Source organism: Bacillus rossius, chromosome 13, assembly GCF_032445375.1.
Source record: "Bacillus rossius redtenbacheri isolate Brsri chromosome 13, Brsri_v3, whole genome shotgun sequence".
Taxonomy (NCBI): domain Eukaryota; kingdom Metazoa; phylum Arthropoda; class Insecta; order Phasmatodea; family Bacillidae; genus Bacillus; species Bacillus rossius.
In genome coordinates, this window is record NC_086340.1 from 2,972,534 (window position 1) to 2,992,700 (window position 20,167).

A 20,167-nucleotide genomic window follows, 5' to 3' on the forward strand; every position below is an offset into this window, starting at 1 on the left:
ATTTGTCATAAAGTTTGCAATTTTTGAGTTTTTTTATAAACATATTAAATTCTTAACACTTATGGTCATTTTAAATAAGTCTCCTTTTTTCATTATTGAGTAAACATTTTTTTTAAACAAAACTAAAATTTAGTTCTTAAGTTTTTATTGTTTACTATTGTCCTTGAATTGTTAAGTCTTTTACTTAGTTCTATATTGTTTGTATATTAAAAAAAACTTTATTCTATAATAAATATAATTAGACCAATTAGCAATTAGAGAATACCAATTTGCCTTCATCATTTACTATTCTATAACCATAGGTAAGTTACTTTACTTACCAATTAACTTTATACATGAAATAATGTCATAGTAATTTAATAAAGAAAAAGTATATTTAAATAATTATGTATATTTACTGTATTTACTATTTAGAATCTGCATTAGTAATATTTATAATAATATTTTGGTATTGAAGAAATCTTGCTTTGACATTTTAAACATGGTGTACCAGCATTATGTAACTAGCATGAATAATGGACATTAATAAATATTTTAATTTTTTTCTCTTCATAGAGTTTAACAATTCTGTAATTAGCAATACCATGACTATAAAATTTAATCTTTGTAATAAAGAATGACTTTTCACAGTACGTACTGCAGTTACTGGAAACAAACTCTTACAATAACGCCCAGTCTGTGTTCTGGAACAATTCTAGCAAATTTTGTTAGCAAGGAAAAAAAAAATTAAACTAAACGATTGGCTGGTTCTGCTTGTGATTTTTTTTTTTTTAACAACACTGTGTGTACAAAATGTTGCTTTCCTAGTTATAATAGCGAAAAATTGTGATTAATTCTTTCTCCTGGCACTTGTTACGTCATGATAAAGGCAACATTTTAATAAATATTGATTGGGAAACATTCATATTTTTGTTATTTTCACTGAAACCCACCAGCAGCGGAAGGTAAATAAGGCGTGACAACAGGACAACCAGCACGTTCAGTTGTTTTGACCTCGCGGACCTATGAAAGCTTGCCCACTTCCTTCCTTCCAACTCACCCAGGAGCGAGCTCACGATCCAAGGACTACTCAATAAAGCCAACTTGTAATACGGGATTGTGAAAGCACCCGTCCCACTTCCACACACTTGAATCAAGTGTATTGGATCAAGAGACGTATGGGTTCAAGGTCTGTCCATGCAGGAGGGGACGCAAGCATTGCACGCTTACCGGGGATCCAGCCGCTAAGGCTGTTTATAACATTGCCGAACTCAAATACAAATACCTGGCTGCCATTAACAATGAAAACTCTTGGAAAACTAGGACTTAAATATGTAATATGAACTCTTTTAAATCCCTAGCGGAAAAACAATATTAAAATTTTTTTTTTCCACGTTTTTTATACATAAAATAGATTTCAATGAATTTCAAGGTACCCTCTTTTATCGCATAGCTGTCGCACTCGCGTAATCGTCACACAAATATTTTTGGGCGTCAAAATTTGGATAAAAAAAAAAACTCTCGCGTAAACGTCACATCATGTTTTTGGTTCCGCTATTAGATTTTGAGCGCTCTGTGTGGTTATTTTTACCGTATAAAACAATGTATTTTAAAATAGAAATTGAATATTTATTCGGATATTACCTATAACTTATTTAATTAACGGAAATACGTAGTTGTCTGATGTGTAAATTTTCTTTTAAAAACGGTTTTAAACGTTCATCTTTTCGTCTACGTCGCCGAGGTGTACTTCTTACAAAAATGTAGCCAGCGCTCGTTGCAATCATTGTTTGGTTATGATGCTTCCTGTATAGAGTGCGCACACGTAGCCCAATATCGATATCTCGCTGAGTGCACGCAGCACGCGCTGTCTGTCGAGTGCTAAGTTAACTACATCTGATAGCCCGCACTCTTTCGCGGTGTGTATACAGCGACAGTAACGCGCTCATTCGGCTTGCATTTGGATAACAGATTTTAATTTTCTATTTGAAGATAAAAGGTTTTTGTTGCATGACTTATTAATTTAAATTGTTTGGCGTGCTCTTTTATACTTCACGTTTTAAATAAACATACTTTCCCTCAATTGGTGTTGTTTTTATGAATAACTTTATCTAACAAAAAATTTTTTCCGCATAATTGTCACACCCCTTCTTTTAAAACTGATTTTAGAATAAAAAGTGTGACGATTATGCGAGAAAAACACAGTATTTTGCAGTTTGGAAAAAATTTTCTAGATAAAAATGTAGGTGCAGAAGAATGTGTGGAAAATGAAAGGTTGGTTGTTTAGGTTAAGTTATGTTAGGTTAGTTGACAATTGAAAAATAATTTTTTCATACTTTCAATATTTTAACAAACATGGTCGTTATAATTATTGTATCACTTAACTTGGCTAACCTTTCACTTTAGTCATATTGGTATAATTTTCCGAAGATGTTGCATGATGTGAAAAAATTTCTTTAATAGGATTCTAATTCTCATTCTATCCAAATTCGATATTCGTATTTGCAAATAATTTGATATTCATATTCAATTCGAACAAAAAAACTGCTATTTGTGCAGGTCTAGAAATAAAGTAAATAAAAAAATTTAACACTGATAACCTCTGAAGTTTACTCAGCCAAATTTTTTCTTCATACCTTTCCTGTTACCATTCCCAAAGTTTTTTTTTTTAATTTTAACATGTAATTACATAAATAAAATTACAATTTGTATTTATTCTGGAAACCTAATTTATGAAACAACCATTTAAAAGGTAGAATGTTTTAACACCACAGTTTATAATTTTCATTTATTGTATATTATTTTATTTCTGACCCTTCACACGCAGTGGGGTATATTCGACGTACTCTCTAGAATTCGAATTCAAGTTTCAGATTAGAGAAAATCAAGATCTGACCCATCATTAAATAAAACTAAAAGAGATACTCCTTAAGAGGTAAATAGGCATTAAAAATTTGTTATGCATCACACCTAAGGAGAAAACCATTTAAGGCATTGATTAAAATGCAGCACAGGACAGTGAATGGAAAGCAAATTTCACACAAAATGAAGTTAGAATTATCTGGACACAACCCTTAACAGTTACGAAAATTGCAAAAAAATTATATTAAAAACAACAAGGACAGAAGCAAATTAAAACCACACAGCAAATGTAATATCAACGAAGAACTGAACATATTTTATTATTGTGCTTGCAGTTAAGTACATGTTTCAAGAATACACACGATACGATTGTACTTCCATGATTCCAGGTTAACCAATACGCTCTCAACTCTGTTGGCCAGCCAAGACTATTCAACATCTTTAACAAATATTCTCCGCAAGCCCAACTCCTTGAGAGACATCCCCAACTTAGAAAAAATTGTTCAAAAATAGATGCAACTCTGAAACTAGGAATACAGAAGTTTAACTGGGAGGAAAAAAAACTCAAATGTTGCTGTTCATAAATGTGTGTCAGATTTTAACACCAAATAGGAATAACCACAACTAGCAGCAGAAGTTAAATGTCCCATAGCTAAAAAAATGCCGACAAAAAATTTGTCAAAAAAAAATATCACAAATTTAACTATCGAAAGTTGATTTACAAGGTTTACATATATTTTCGAATTAATCGACTTCCAAGCAATTCCATTCGTAAACAGTGCCAACACAATCAGCAGCTTCGACAGTTGACAATGTGCCCCTTCTCCTCTGAAACTGCACATTCAACTCAAAAAACAATAGAAATATTTTGCAACAACAAAACACGATAAAACCATTAAAATAAATAATGCAGGTAGCTGTTTTTTTTGATGATACATATCACAATAAGTGTGAATATTATCAACCCTTTATTCTGAGTGATGTGGCCTAGGAGATCGGTACTGTGTATTTATAGTTGTACATATTAACAGAGTTATCAGCTATAGTCCTCTACAGACCAAACAATGACTCATCATGCGCTGTTCTATGAACATGTAATCTGCCAGTATAAACAATGTAGTGGGTGCCAACGAAAATTCAAAATGTAACTCAGGTGTGGATATATGTACATACGTTGCAATAAATAATATTCGATGGGCACGGGAGCAATGGTACAAATAAAAAGCATGTGACCAGTGTGTTGGCGGAGGAGCGACGGAGACGCGACGGCGGCGTCACGCTGGCCGCTAACTGGGCCCCGCGATGCCCACGGACGCCAGCGTCTCCCGGAAGGTCACCAGCGACTTCCTCAGGGTCAGGCAGAAGCCCTTGGAGGCGGGGATGAGCGGGAACTCCGGCAGCCGGGCGTTCAAGGCCTCCGATATGGCTGCGACAACCAAACAAAGCCGTAGTAGGGTTCGAACTGCACGGTCGGGCGGTAGAACCTCCGAGACTCACCTGAACACCGACCGCGTGCTCACGTATTGTAACACTGTGAGGATACCAGGGGCGTAACCGGAGGGGGGGGTTTAAACCCCCCCATTCAGCACCAAATCTTTAATTAATTTCTTATTCATCACTCAAACAAATTTCATATTAAAATTAATAAAAATTTAAGTACCGAAAACTGCTAAAATAGCACTATTTTTTCACATTAAAATCCAAATTTTCCCGGGGGAGGACCCCCAGACCCCCCGCCTTAATAGGAGGGGGCGGGGGGCATGCTTCTTAACACCCCCATACACAAATCCTGGCTACGCCACTGGAGGATACTATGACAGAACTTGCAACCCTATTGCTAACATTAGAGACATCTGCAAACAGTCCCAAGGCTGTCTGTCCTAGGGAAAAAAAAAAATGATCGAATGAAAACTGATGCCAAAGTAGTTTCAACAGAGCTACAGTAATGCACTAACAGGCACATCACACACAATGACAATACCTCAATACTAGACGAATGTCCTTGACTTAAAAATCTGCAATACACAGGCATCTTCAAACGTCACTTCAAAAAACGGCTTTCAAGTACGTGCGAAAAATGCAACAAGTTTTGCTGTTGAAAAAAAAAAAAAAATTATGTCCACCCATTGATAAGAGGTTAGGTGTCCGCCATGTTGCTACACAGTCAAAGAGATCAAGATAGAACTCAGTAGCTGTTGGACTGAATTCTCTTACAAAAATAAAAATATATCACGTTAAAGTGTGTACAAAGTTTGAACTGAAAATAAAACCATAAAATCTATTCTCTACCAATAGCGATAAGTAGACACAAGATTATGTGGTGAATTGTGATGAAACAAAAATATTAAGAAACATGTCGAAATGCTGTATAACATCGAAACGCAAGTTAATACACCATATAGCACCAAAATGTTATTTATATCATGGAAGTAAGTAGTACTTAATCAAAAATTAATTCAAATCATAATAAAACATATCTTTCAATTTTTGAATTTCAGAGAATGTCATTTATAAATAAAAAAAAGTTTACCAAAGTGCAGTGATCAGGAAAAATAATCTAATTTGTTTTATTGTGCATCTCTTATCGAATCACTTTTAAAATCACAAATACTTTCATATTTATTTTTGTTCTGTTTTAGACCAACTAATTAGGTACATGTTATTTTATTGCAGAAATGAGGCATGCATATTTTACTACAATTCTGGTGGAGTAAGCATTATAAAACGTCTTTTATAAAAACAAAAACAATGTACACCACAAAATATTGTCTCTAGCGATCACAGTGGTGTAGCCAGAATTTGTGTATGGGGGGGTGTTAAGAAGCATTCCCCCCCCCCCCCCCAACGTATTAAAGCGGTGGGGGGTCCGGGGGTCCTCCCCCGGGAAAATTTGGATTTTAAGGTGTAAAATAGTGCTATTTTTTTAGCAGTTTTCGGTTCTTAAATTTAAATATTGTAATGGTATAAATTTTTTTTTTTTTAAATTTTAATATGAAATTTGTTTGATGAATAATAAATTAATTAAAGATTTGGTGCTGAGGGGGGGGGGGGGGGTTGAACCCCTAACCCCCCCCCCCCTGGCGCCCTCGCGTGTCGCCGCCGTGCGCGGGCTGCCACCACACACGCACACACGCCGGGAGGGTCACTGCGCAGCTAGCTCACCTTGGCCGTGCAGCTCCCGGAAGCTGGTGGGGCTGGTGGGCGTGATGGGGTGCACGCTGTTGTACCTCTCCGAGATCTCCAGCCAGCTCTCCAGCCGCTGGATGAGCCTGCGGGCGGCAAACACAGAGCACGCGTGCCGTCTGCCGGCCACCCACTGTCTAGTGTAAATAGTGCAGTGCCTGAAGGGAAAGAACAAAACTGTCACGTTGGCCGGCCCGCCTGGAAGTTGAGGACTTTACCCGGTTTTAATAGGTGGTCCGGCTGGCACAGTCGGTCGTCGTCGTCGTTGTTGTTGTTGTGTGGTTGTTGTTACCTCATGTTAGTAAAAAAAAAACGTGTCTTGTCGTTGCAGTGCAATCCAAGTAAAAAAAAGTGCAATATGTAATTGGTGGTGTTTTGGAATAATGCGCGCCATATTGTGGGTGAACAAACAACCACGCTCTTCTCGTTCCGGCCTCAACATGTCCCGGCAAGCTTCCACAGCTGTCCCCAACAACACTGTGTTTCATGGCAAAATTTTTAATCTGGTAAAAAAATATAAAATGTTTCTTTCTTTCGAAACATAGGCGAGTTAAGCATATTGTATCTTTTAAAATATTTTATACCTAATCTTTTTTTTTTTTGGTACAACTACCCCAAGCACTAAATTATTTTTTTTTTATTTTGTTTCATACGTTAGTTTAAAATATATACTTCCTTAAAATTCTATAAATAATAGAAATAGTTTTGAATACTAATAGAGACTAATATTATATATGGATGAACAATAATTTTACATGTATATGAATAAACATCCTTACTAAGGGAAAAGAAAATAATTTATCCGTGGGACAGTTAAACTCATCTGATCTTGTGCATTAAATACCGATGGGGATATTTTAGAAAAGTGATATTTCCATAAGGGCATATAGAAAAATAATTTATACACCCTATAATAATTAATGATTTTTTTTCATACTCTATAATAATGTGAGAAAAAAAATTACCAGCTGTCACGTTGGAACATGCATTTATGTACTACCATTATTTTATGCTTACAATTTTAGAGATATGTCTGCAATACTAAAATTAATTTGTCAGCTTTGATATTTTACAATTATCAGCAAAATATTTTGTTATTTAATGAGCTACAAAAGTGGAATGTGAAACATTTTTAAGGGGTTTTACAGATTATCATTTAGTATCACGAGAGGGACATCGTTCAGTTAATGAAGTACAGTACAACCCGGTTATAACATTCCCGTTTTTAAAATTTTCCCACCTATAACACCATAATTTCATGGTTCCGTCATTTCTCCATTTATCACAATGCTTTAATTTCCCGCCTGTAACAATATTAAAATTTCTACATTCCCGCCTTTAACGTTCAAATTTGCTTTGATAACTGCCACAATTTGCAGTATCCCTTCCTTCAAAGTCATAATTTACAGCGAAACCATAGCTAGAAAATACAGCACGCATATACAAACATCAGATGTTTACATTTGAGTAGTTCACCATAGACGTGGTACACACGCACTCCACAACTTGCACCGGATCGACTATCAATATGGCGTCCTGTTCGCGCTTGTTAGCCTATGACTTGTTCCTTTATACTTATGATGCACATTTTGTGCACTGATACATGGTCGGAAACAGTGCTACTATAGTCTATGATACTGGTTTTTGTTTCAAAGGTTTAACACCTTGAGATGGTTAACTGTTCTATGGATATATTCACGGCTTTTGTTTGTGGTTAACATTTACCGTAATTATTTTTTTTTTACTTATTGTAGTCACGGTCGTATTTAATTAAAATACGCTGTATTGAAATTTTATTCAGGTTTTTGTACGGTTATGATGGCCGATAAATATAAGCGAAAATATATTCTGTAGCTGAAAAAATTCAGTTTATTAACCAAGTGGACAGGAACCCCAACAAAACACGTGTTGTGATTTCAAAAGAGTTGAATATTTCTGTTTCGACTCTGAACTGTATCGTACAAAACATTTTTTTTTCTTTAGCATATTATTAGGTATTATCTATAGATAAAATTAACCAATTTTCCACTCTATTGCTGTACTTAGTGTAATACTCCTGTATTTTGTGTTGTTTTACCTATATATTTTTTAATTTAATCAATCCACGCGTAATTTTTACAAAGTGAAGATGATTTCCTGCTTATAACATTTTTTATGTTGGTCCCTTGGAGAATGTTATAACAGGGTTGTACTGTATTTAGTATGTTTCTTTTAAAGTTCCCAAGCATGTATGTATATGCATAAATAAATAAAAATAATTGCAAAAAAAAATTAAATAAAATTACAAACTGTTTTCCATGAAATCAAACTTATCAATGTCATTAAGACCCGTTCTCATGCTATCTAGTCTTCAACTAAAAAAGGTGCTTCCTAGTGGTGTCCAGTTAAAACACAGCCAGTAAATTACTACCAAAATATTGAACATTTACTCAAATTTTTGACGTGACGTATAATAAATCAATGAACGCCGGCTGCACGCACGAAAAAGGATGACTCATTGTCCCGTTATGCACATTGTCCTGTTACACTCATTGCACGCTTGCGCCGCATCTATCTCTCTTCCACTCGATTGGAACAACCATCGATTTGACTTTTCCGAGGCACATTAAACTTGAAACACTCCCATTCGTTTCCTACTTTTCCTATCATCGTCCTATCCTTAACAGAATAACACAGATTGGAAGAAGTTAAATAGCAAACATGTGTAAAAGTTATAGTTTAAATAATCTGTTCGTTAAAGTAATGAACATATTTGAATTAATGAGTGCAAATAAAAGTACATATATCAAGTGAATTGTAGATTTCATTTCACTCCTTCATTGTATCCATACAAAATAGTGATAATTCAATAAAAATGATTCAATTTTATTCATGAAAGTATGCAATCATTTCATCAATGTTTTGTTATGACTTTGTCACGTCAAACTAACGTCCGTAAACAGACTTTACAGACAACCAATTTTTTCTTCTCTTCCCACACCGGCACCCCTCGAAACTGAAACAGCACGCTACTGGATAGGAGCGGGAAGCGGGGTCTCACTTGTAGGCGTTGCGCCGGAAGTGCTCCGTGATCTCCTCCTTGAAGACGGCGGGCGGCGCGAGCAGCAGCTTGGTCTGCGCCTGCACCAGCTTCAGCACGGCCATCTCGTTGTACATGCGCGAGTTCTCCTTGCCCTGCTGCGAGCCCTTCTGCTTCTCGTAGCCCGCCTCGTTGAAGTACGGCTCGCTCACCAGGATCAGCCCTGGTCGGGGTCCACAGACACTTCACCCCACGACGTCGTGCCGTGTAATTCCGATGAAACACGCCAATACACCATGTACCACAGACATTCAAGTTAACACACCACAAAGAAACGAAACGCAATTAAAATCATGAAAATAATCAGCATTTACAATCTAATGAAAAATACCTAGTATTTTAAATACTAAAATCTAAAAACATTGTGAAAACAGTTTCAAAGGACATTTATTTTACGGAAACTACTGTTAAACGACAGAAATATTGATTCATACTGATAAACCAACATTAGCGTGCGCCCAAGCACCATTTCCACAATATTGCGGGTGTAGAAAAATGGCGATGATTATGCATAGCTACATGTCAAAGTAATTTATTTAGCATGATGTTTGATCCACAATTTAATAACAAATTATAGGAAAATATTTTTTTTTATCTTGAAACTATTATTAAAAACTAATATTTACATTACGACCTCAGAACATTTTTTTTTTAAAACACAGAAATACTTGAACAAATTTATTTTATTTGTTCGGAAAAGTTAAGACATGCTTATTACAAATCATTATACTCAAAAAGTACATCAGTAGGGGCACGCATTTTTCTCGAAAAGATCTGAACACTAATTAGACTGCAACAACGTACATCCGCACCTGTGGTTTCTTCCTTGTGATTGGCGGCCGTCTGCAAGAGAAGTCGTTGACTTATCTGACCGAGAAGCTCGGGACGCGTTTCACTTCCGCACTGAATCACTCTGATTTTAATTTTTTTAGAATCGGTACGTACCTGGGGAGAAACTCACCCTACCACGAAACACAAGACGGTGCTACAGTGTTTTTAACTTTCATCTGGTCTGGAAATCTTTTCGCGATATCTGCATGCCCCTACACGTCAGTATGTTCAGTGGTTGAGGTTGTGATCAATTGCCACATCTTATTGTGCGTTAGAGCTAGGCTAGTGTCAGCAGCTGTGGCGGCCGACCTTGGATGGAGACGATGACCTGCAGCAGGTTGGAGGAGGCGGTCCACACCTCGGTGCCCTTGCCGCTCCACGTGCCCAGCAGGCTGACGCACACCTTGCCGTCCTCGTACAGGTTGGGGTTTAGGCGGTCGCTGCAGTAGCTGATGTAGTGGCACAGCGGCGGGGCCTTGGGGTACTCGGCCGACAGCTGGAAGTCGAAGAAGAACAGCCCGTCCTCGTAGGGCGTGTTCTCAGGCCCGCGCACCATCACGCTGTACAGGTCCTGGGGAACAAGCGCACCACAACACCGGCCGATACAACGCGCTGCTGGGCCCACGTGCCAGCTATCCTACCTGCTCCTTCGTTCCGAAGTAGCAAGCTATCATACCTGCTCCTTCATTCCGAAGTAGCAAGCTGTCCTACCTGCTCCTTCATTCCGAAATAGCAAGCTGTCCTACCTGCACCTTCATTCCGAAGTCATGTGAGATGCCTCATAGGTAGAGACCTGCAAAATTCGCGGATTCATTGACCTCTAGGATAGACTCCACAGTCCTTTAAATACTCGCGGAAATGACACCTGTTCATAGGCTACTGACGCGTGAGACGTCTCAACTAGGCTGTCTGTAATTCGGCACTTTCTTGGTTTAGTGTTTCCCACTGGCTCACAGTTCCCCGGATAAAATGTGGGCCAATCGCAGAAGCGGTACGAAGGTATAGTTGTTTTGATGCTAGCCTATCGCGAAACATATCCGCGAATTTTGTATGTCTCTACTCATAGGTCGGCAGCCAGAGAACAGCCGATACAGCCCGGGTACGAGCAGAATTGTGGAATGGATTTATACATACACAATCTTGACTCAAATGTTCAGTGTGCACAACAGGGATGCAAAAATAAAAATGAATTTTTTTTTTGGACTTCGCACAAATCCTTCTGTAATCACACACAAACAGTGGCAAACAGCACATTTCTCTAGTAGGTTTTATTATTTGCTCAGTTCTAAAAAAAAAAATTCCTTCTCCTCACATCAATGCCACTTGTAATTTAAAGTTTACAAAAAATATAATGAAGACTTAAGGTGACTTTTAAGTTTATCACACTCGGCCAAGTTGAGACTAAACATTATTTTTTTTTTGTCCTGAAAACTTAATGGAAAACGTGCCACAATATTGCAAACACTTTCCAGTAACCTTCATACTTACATTATTATTATTATTCTTAAAAATGTTCTCCAATTGATGGTTTTATGAAAGTATGGTGAATTTTACTTAATTAGGAAACCAGGAAAATGTGTATAATTGTTTTAATGTATTAAATGACTTGATATTAAATCCATTGTGGAATGAAAGGCCAGTAATACACCGTATAGTTGAAGCACAGCAAACAATCTTTGAGAAGTAAGTATTGTAATGAACTCGTGGGTTTTTCCTACTAAAGCATCAATAGATAGTAGTATCAATGTTCAGCACAAATGCAGTAAAACCAAAAGTGATACATTTTGTCCTTGCAATTTTATATCTTTTAGTATCTGTTCGAAATGATGGACGGCTAATTTTTTTTTATGTGCATTTTGCTTCTACTCAATGACATATTTTTAATTTGTAATGTAACATCTGAATAAGCATCAATATTGTCATATTTGAAGTGGGAGTATTAATTGATGACCAGAAAAAGCCATTAAGAAATTGGTAAAAATAATACAGCAGTTAAAACTTACTGCAGACTGTGTTCATACTTTTTGTTTGGGTAATTTTATAGTTCATGTGCAGTTGTTTTTCCACATTTATAAGGTTACTTAAATACAGAAAACATTAACAACTCTGGGAAGTATGCCAAATATTAGGGGTGTTCGAAGTCCATTTTTTTATGTTCGAAGTCGAAGTCGAATTCTAAATCTTCAAACTTCCGAAGTTCGAAGTTGAAGTCGTAACTTTTTTACAGAATAATTGAAGGTTTTTTCACAGCATTGATCTTTGTTTATTTATTTTAAAGACAAAAAAAATGTTTTTAAACAAACATCTCTAATGTATGAACAGGATTGTTTTAATTCAAGATTTACAAGAAATCTAACACAATAGTTTGACATTACTAACTGCAACATGCTGATTATTTACAGTTTATCCTGACTGGAGAAGAAAATGTTAGAATTTGAATGCAGGAAAACAATTTCTCGTGCATGCTCTGGCAAAAGACGCTGACGTTTTTCTGTGATGATGTTTCCAGCAGCAGAAAAGATACGTTCACTGTTGACTTGCGTTGCAGGAATCGGCAAATATTTTTGCGCTACTTGAGAAAGTTTTGGATACCTACTGTGTCCTATCGTTATCCACCAGTCGTACGGATTTTCTTTTCTGTTCAGTCTTGGTTCATTTAAATACAGTTGTATTTCAGAATTCTCGGTAGCTGTTGTTTCATTTGGTACACTATCGAGTGCATTCCAAAAGCTTGATGTGTCACTACTTCTGCACTGTGGTTCAGGTTCACACTGAGGCACGCATTCAATTTGCAATTTCTTAATTTCAGCTGACAGTGTAGCCGAAGCCAACACTTTATCTGACAGAACACTGCGAAAACGAGGATCAATTATTGTTGCTACCTGATAAACACGATCTTTAGAGTACATAGGGAACTTCTCCATAATAGTTTGCATTAATGTTTTGGCAAAAATAGTACCCTCAATTTGTTTTTCTTTTCCAATAATTTGTTGCAAATGATTCTGAATGCAGTGCAGTACTGGAATAACCATTGAACAAGTTGGATATTTGTCACCACTCATCTCTTCAGTTGCTTCTTTGAGTGGTTGAAGAATTTCAACTAGTCCATGAACGTGCCTCCACTCATTTGCATTGAGCGAGCTGATTTCACTGTTATTTAGTGAGCTAGCAAGCTCAGCATTGACAGCATCTTGGATTTTCACTAACCGCACTAACATTGAGTATTCGCTAGACCACCTAGTGTCTACGTACTGAATGACTTCAAGTTGCTGCATGTTCAGTTGCTTTTGAAGTGTGTGCAGACGTTTACGTGCAGAGCTGCTCCTTCTGTAATGCCCTACAATACTTTTGCACTTGCTCAGCAATGAAGTTACACCTGGACATCTTTTTTTCGCTGCATTTATAGCTAGCTGCAGCGTATGCGCAAAACAATTGCGTCCAATAAAATGCTTGGAAACACCTGCTGTGAAATTTGGCCCGTTATCAGTGACACAGTAAATGGGTATTGTGGAGTCCACTACAGGAATACCCCAATCTTCAACTGTTTTTACTAGGACATCACTGAGATTCTGAGATGTGTGAGATTCATTCATTAGAATAAGATCCAGTGTCAGAGATTTGTATGAAAAATTGCTGGTGAGATAGTGGCAGGTTACACTGACGTAACTATCTGTAGCTCTAGATGTCCATCCATCAGTAGTTAAACTCAAGGACTGAAGTGATGGCAAATCATCAGCAATAATGGACTTCATTTTAGAACTACACTCATCGTAAAGTTGTGGAATGTAATGTGTGGAAAAAGTTGTTCGACTGGGAACCTGATAGAGAGGAGCAACATGTCTGTTTGACATCAAATCTTTAAACCCTTGTGATTCAACAAAACTGTATGGAAGCAAATTATCTATTAGCATTATGGCAGAGCTCTAGGATCAGTTGAGGTCATCTTTGCCTTTTTGGCAAATACTTCTTGCAGAGACTGTTGATTGATGAGTATGAGATTTGTGACTTTCTGGCAAAGCTGTGCGTTTTTCTTTGACATCAATGTAATCCCTCCACTTGCTTGGATGGGTTTTTAGATGTCCCAGTAGTGTTGATGTTGTGGCTGAATCAAAAGAAACAAAATGCAGGTTGCATTTGCTTTAAAAAAAAGTATTTTTTGCTGTAGTAATTTTAAGTGATTAAATCAGGCCTACTTCTGTGGTAATGCTTGGCATCAAAAAATTCTTATTGATTTTTTTACTAGCAAAGTAAAACATTAAAGAATAGTTTTAAAATCAGTTTTACATATTGACTAAAATAAAGGGAAGGAAAAAAATGATCATTTCTAAAACATTGTGATTAAAGTCAATAGTTAAGTAGCTAATTCATAAAGAACATTTTAGTACAATATTTAATTATTTTAAATAATAAACGTAACTTACATGAGGGTGTTTTCAGAACCTTTCTGCAAGTTTTGCAGATACAAGTTTTTTTATCATCACTCCTGTCAAAGAACAAATATATTACATTCGCCGGCATACTTGGAGACTGTTTGCTTGTACTGGGGATAGGATTGTCTTCATCATGATCACGCTTGCGTGCAACCGATATCACGTCCATTATGTTTAGTTTTTCACATTAACAAAATCAGTATGCTCCAGATCGTAACCTAGAGGATAAAAACACTATCAACGCCGTGTCTCGTGTACTATGTGCGTACGGTTAAAAAAAACCTCCCGCCATTCTGTAGTTTCGATGTTAAAACAAATGCTAAAAGCCCAATATCATGTTGGAATGTTGGAATTGGCATAAACAGAAATTTTGTTGACATAGTTTACTTACCAATTTCAACATTTTGCAACTTTTGCGGCAGAAATACGTACGTTGATACACCGAAAACCATATATTAAAGGATTAGGAATAATCTTTATTGTGCAAGGAAACAAAATATTAAAAAAACGTATCCACCACTATTTATTTACATTCCGTTTAGCCTTATTTTTGGTTATGAGGCTCACTTAACTTCAATATTTTCGGACCACAAATAATTAAATATTTTAACTTCATCAATGCAATCATTTGTAACTACCCGAAAACTCTTTATTGCTGAAACTAAAAGTAATGTTTACGTAATTTAATATTGAGATAATTATTTGGACGCGCACAAACACATGATGATGCTACCAGGATGGCCAACCGATGCTATTAGAAATCTTCAGACTTAATATTGTTAAAATATATAAATATAATTCCCAAATATCCTTTTTTGATATGTCAATTAAGTAATAACTGCATTATTTTTATGTGTTTAGGATGAAACAAATATTTATGTTATTACTTATTACCATTTCATCGGAGCACGACGCAAATGTGCTTTTTTAAAAATCATGTCACGTTGGCCAACCTGCATGAAATTGTTAAAATAAGATGTCGCTGCCGATCGTCGCCGTAGATATTATTTAAATTATTTTTGCTTGTGAAATAACAAATATACGGTTCCCAACTCTGTTTTACTGTAATAAAGTGATATTATAATTACGCCAATCATCGTTACAATATTGTTGAATGAAGCCTCAAGATAATTGACAAGTTATTCATGATTCCTTCAAAAAAAATTCTTGGTGTTAACTTCGAACCGAAGTCGGCAAGCTCCGATTCGACTTCGACTTTTTCGAAGCTTCGAACACCTCTACCAAATATCTAAAGTGAAAAGTTTGTTAAGTAAGGTGAGCTACATTAATAACATGAACACATAATTAATATGCAAATACTATAAAAAAACATAATTAATTTAGCTTACATATCCATCTTTTCACTATAGTTATTATTCCCTTTATTTTCCAGAAGCAACTCTTCTGCAAAAATTTGTATTAAATCTATATGTCGATCAAATTAATTTAGTTTATTAATCCCATTTAGTACCAAAATATTATCTGCACTAGTAGTAATTTACTATAGCTTAACGTATTCTAAAACTCTACAACTTTAAACAAAAAATAAATTAAAAAAAAAAAAAAAAATCTGATACACTGAACTCTGCTTGACTTGACTTAAAAACTTTAGACTTGCCCCCCTCTGAAAATCTACAAAAAAATTTTTAAATTTTTGATAATCTTAGTAACTTGCAACAGTATCACTGTACAATGGATGCTAATGAAATCAATCGTGACAACATGCTATGCTGTGAATGATCACTTAGCACACTTGTCATCAGAATATGCGGCCATGGTCAGTGCTTGGTACTTAGCATGAACTCTTGTACATAGAACTGTGTTGCGAGTTAGATTTTGTGGCACTTGTACCGGGCCAAGTGATAAGACACAGTTTGAAATCACCCGCGCCCCAGCTTTTTACAGCCGGCACCATGTTGGAACACTGCTAGGGTTGGCGTCCCTAAACCGTGAGAGTGGCATTCCCTGCGGCGAGGAATAAAAAAAAAACAGTCTTCGTTTTCCACCGGCATGATGCTATCGTGTGATTCATGTTGCACCGTCGGTTAGAACCGTCTCGATACAGCCCACGTATGTTTGTCATCGGAACGAGGGCTAACGGGACGGTGGGCCGGGGGGGGACCCACCATGCGGTCCTCGAAGCCCTTCACCCAGATGCCGCGGGGCAGCGAGGTGCGAAGGAGCTTGATCTCCTTGCGCACCGTCCTGAAGAAGTTCTGCGGGTCCGTCGGCTGGAACATGGTCAGCTTGAACTTGTGGCTGCTGGGCGCCGAGTCCTCGACGGAGAAGCCTGCGGCACGGAGCACGAACAACCTCCCTCCACTCCCCGTTCCGACTGCCTCGCAACCACCCGTGTCCTCAGGATACCCCCAGGGCGGGAAAGGTTTACTTCAGGCAGGACTGAGAAACTCCTCTAGGGAATGAAACAGGAGAGGGAATTGTTATATAGGTTCATAAATACTAAACACTTCCATAATTTACAAAGGACATTTGAAACTTTTTATTTTAAAGGCGTTTACAAATTGAACTGATAGGAAATCATAGAAGATAGAAGATTTCTGTGTTATAGTTTATATTTTTTTAATGCTGTTTTATAATACTTCACAAACTAGTGGTAAAATTTGTATGTTTAATTTTTTACGATAAAATAACTAATAAATTGGTCTAAATATATGCATTTAAAACAATAAAAATTAAATAGTGAGCATTTGTGGTTTAAAAAAGGGACTTATTGAGAGATGCACACAATAAAACAGATTAATTTTTCTGATCCATGCACTACGGTATCGGAAGTTAATGACATTCCTTGAATTTAAAACATTATAAGATCACTTTTTTATGATTTGAATTAAGTATTGGTTAAATGCTGCTTAGTTCTAGTTATAACTTGCATTTTAGTGCTATATTGTGTACTAATTTGCATGTCGATGTTACGCCGTGTATCGACACGTTTTTCAGTGTTTTTTCTGTTACATTGCAATTCACCATGTTATCTTTTCCCTACTGATAAATGATAGCATACTTAAAGGAACAATAAATTCTCACAAACCCAGCCACAGATTTGTTGACAGACAAAAATTCATAAAACGTTAACTTGTGAATACTGACAAAATTAGCTTATATTTACACTTCGAATTCTAGTAATTCTCCTATTATGGTTATTCATGGCAGTCACATACCTAGTTTGGAAATATTGTAAACACATTTACAGCGGATTTACTCCTGAAGCTGAATTTTTTTATTTATGTTAGTTTGTTTTTTTGTAATTAAACATAAAACCATCCTCTAGCTTCTTAACATTAAACAGATTCTTTTAGTTGTGAAACTATTCCACACTTAGGACTCAAAACTAGTGAGATATTCCCAATTATCTGGATTTACCTAATAATAGTTTCCAAACCGATACTTAAAAACTGATAACCATGAAACAAAGTACATCATCCATTCAGGTGTCATCCATATTTTGTATTCACCTGCTAATAGTTCTGTAAAACCATTTTACTCCAAACTTTTTTTTTGTAATTTAAAGATAAAATTGAATGTTGTGTTTGTCTATTAGTCAAAGACATAAATAAAGTGTATTGATTGTGCTATGCTCAAATTTTATGCGGATGGTTGTTTTTGACTAATTTCAACTGATCTCTTGTCAGGATTATAATTTCGGGCTGGGGAAATATCAGTTCACCCTGATAATCCGTAGTACATATTTTAAGCTGTATTATTTCGAGCTAAAATTTTTTCACTGCATTCATGCTTTTGGCAAAACAATATTAATTCTAATGATTTGAATTGACCTCTGGTTACAATTTCGCAAGTAAAGGCTTTAGTATTGATTGTATCACGTTAGTTGACTATGAAGTTTTTCTGAATGCGTGGCAACGGGCAGCCAGCAAGAGCTGCTACGACGGTGTGGCCTCACCCTCTCCGTACTCCTGGACTGCAGGAGCCTCTTCCACGGCCGCCGAGGGCGTCGCAGCCGCGGCCGTCTCGTCCCTCGCCTCCTCCGCGGCCTCCTCGCCGTTGGGCACCGGGTTCGACTTCAACCGCACAATCACGTTGAACACGTCCATTATGCCGTCCTTGACCTTCTCCAGGAGCGGCTGGGGCTGGCCGCCCGCCTCCCCGGGGGCCGGGGCCTCCTCCTCCGCCTCGTCGGGCTCGTCGACCGGGGAGTGCGCCTTGACGGCGTCGCTGAGCGTCATCTGGCCCTGGTGGCCGCCGAACCTGCGCGTCACCTCCGCGTGCGCCTTCACCAGCTGCGCCTTGATCAGCGAGCACAGCTTCACGCAGACGTGCGAGTTGGAGACGGCGGCGGGGGGGCCGGAGACCTCGGGGCCCCCCTCCTCCGCCGCGGCCGCCGCCGCCACGCTCCGCTCCAGGTTCGCCAGGCTCTCGCTGACCAGGAACTCCCCCGAGGCGAGCGAGTCGTTGCCGCCGCTGCTGCCGTCGCTGTCCTTGGCCAGCTGCTCCGTGGAGGACAGCCCCGAGTCCTCGGGGTCGCCCGCCGTGCCGTCCTGGCTCGGGTCGTGGAACAGGCGGCTGACCTGGTCGGCGACGCGCTGCGCCACGTTGGCGCGCCCGCGCTCGCGCACCCGCTCCAGCAGGCCCTGGAAGTGGCTCTCGTGGAAGAACGACGTCCCCATCAGCTTGTCCAGGTACCTGCGGGGAGGAACACGTTCGACCCGAGTTCTCAGGCACGCGTCTGCGCCAGAACCGAGCCCTGCAGAACCTTCAAAACTAAACTATAACACCTTAATAGAGCATTGCAAAGCAGAAATGTTCATTTTAAATTGAACCTTGAAGCGCAAATATTCCTAAATCCGAATAAATGATAAGACTGAATTATTTTCCATTATGCGAGTTACCTACTACAGTACTCTTTAAGTATGTTAATGGCATAGAGATTTAAATTTTATTTTCGGTGTTGATTGTAATATGTTCAGAAACATTGTCTTATAGAATTCCAAGCATTTAAATACTTACATTTTGCCCAAACTATGTACCGATATTTAAAAAAAAAAATCAAACATTTGTGGACAAAACTACAATTGTTAAGTCAAGTTATGCCTGAGAACATTGAAAAGTAATAACATGAAAAGCAAATACAAAAAAAAAAATGGACACAAAAATTTTTTTTCTTTGATAAAACAAGCAGAATACCAAGTAACAAAGAAGAAGTGATGCTGTATGCACAATACCTGCAGTCTTTATAAACGTCGAGAAGCTGCCGCATGACGCTCGCCGTAGAGAGGGACGGGTTCTGGGTGAATATCTCCTCCAGGCGAGACATCGCGATGCGAGCCTTCTCGATGTTCGCAGCCAGCTTCGGCCGCAACAGCTTCTCCACGTCTTCCTCCAGGCACCTGGCAGAAACAAAAACCTGTCAATCATCTTACACCATTACATTTTACTTCATAATCAAATTTTTATCAAATCGTAACTTCTCTCGCTCAATTTGCTGGACCTTTCTCTCGTTCTAATGCAAGCACAATCACTACATTCAACCTTTTATGTGAAGAACCCAGAAAACCATTTTTTCTGAATCAAATTTTTACCCTTAGGATCATGTAAAAAAACTTTATATCCTAAACATAATTTTTTATTAATACTATTTACCTTCTGTTTTGACAATACAATATGCATATTTTCAAGTACTGTAGACACACTAACATTTATAAACTTTCACTATGCAATCATTGACTGATTTCCCTACATTTTTTAATCTTAAGCAAATGCTGAATACAATGTTATATTATTCTTAACACTCTCCATAGACATACAGATTATAAATAAGATATCACCA

General features: G+C 37.7%; 1 protein-coding gene across 1 annotated transcript in view; it reads right to left on the reverse strand.

Annotated features, from left to right (window-relative positions):
- Positions 1-3,129: 3,129 nt before the first annotated feature.
- The window catches only part of LOC134538103 ((E3-independent) E2 ubiquitin-conjugating enzyme), a 37,927-nt gene continuing 20,889 nt past the window's right edge, over positions 3,130-20,167 (reverse strand). The window contains exons 11-17 of the mRNA XM_063379125.1: positions 19,563-19,727; positions 18,284-19,023; positions 16,491-16,654; positions 10,244-10,505; positions 9,065-9,266; positions 6,004-6,110; positions 3,130-4,267 (exon numbers count right to left, since the gene is read on the reverse strand). Coding sequence (XP_063235195.1) covers positions 4,128-4,267; positions 6,004-6,110; positions 9,065-9,266; positions 10,244-10,505; positions 16,491-16,654; positions 18,284-19,023; positions 19,563-19,727 — 1,780 coding nt within the window. The 3' untranslated portion in view covers positions 3,130-4,127. The remainder of the gene's footprint in view (positions 4,268-6,003; positions 6,111-9,064; positions 9,267-10,243; positions 10,506-16,490; positions 16,655-18,283; positions 19,024-19,562; positions 19,728-20,167) is intronic.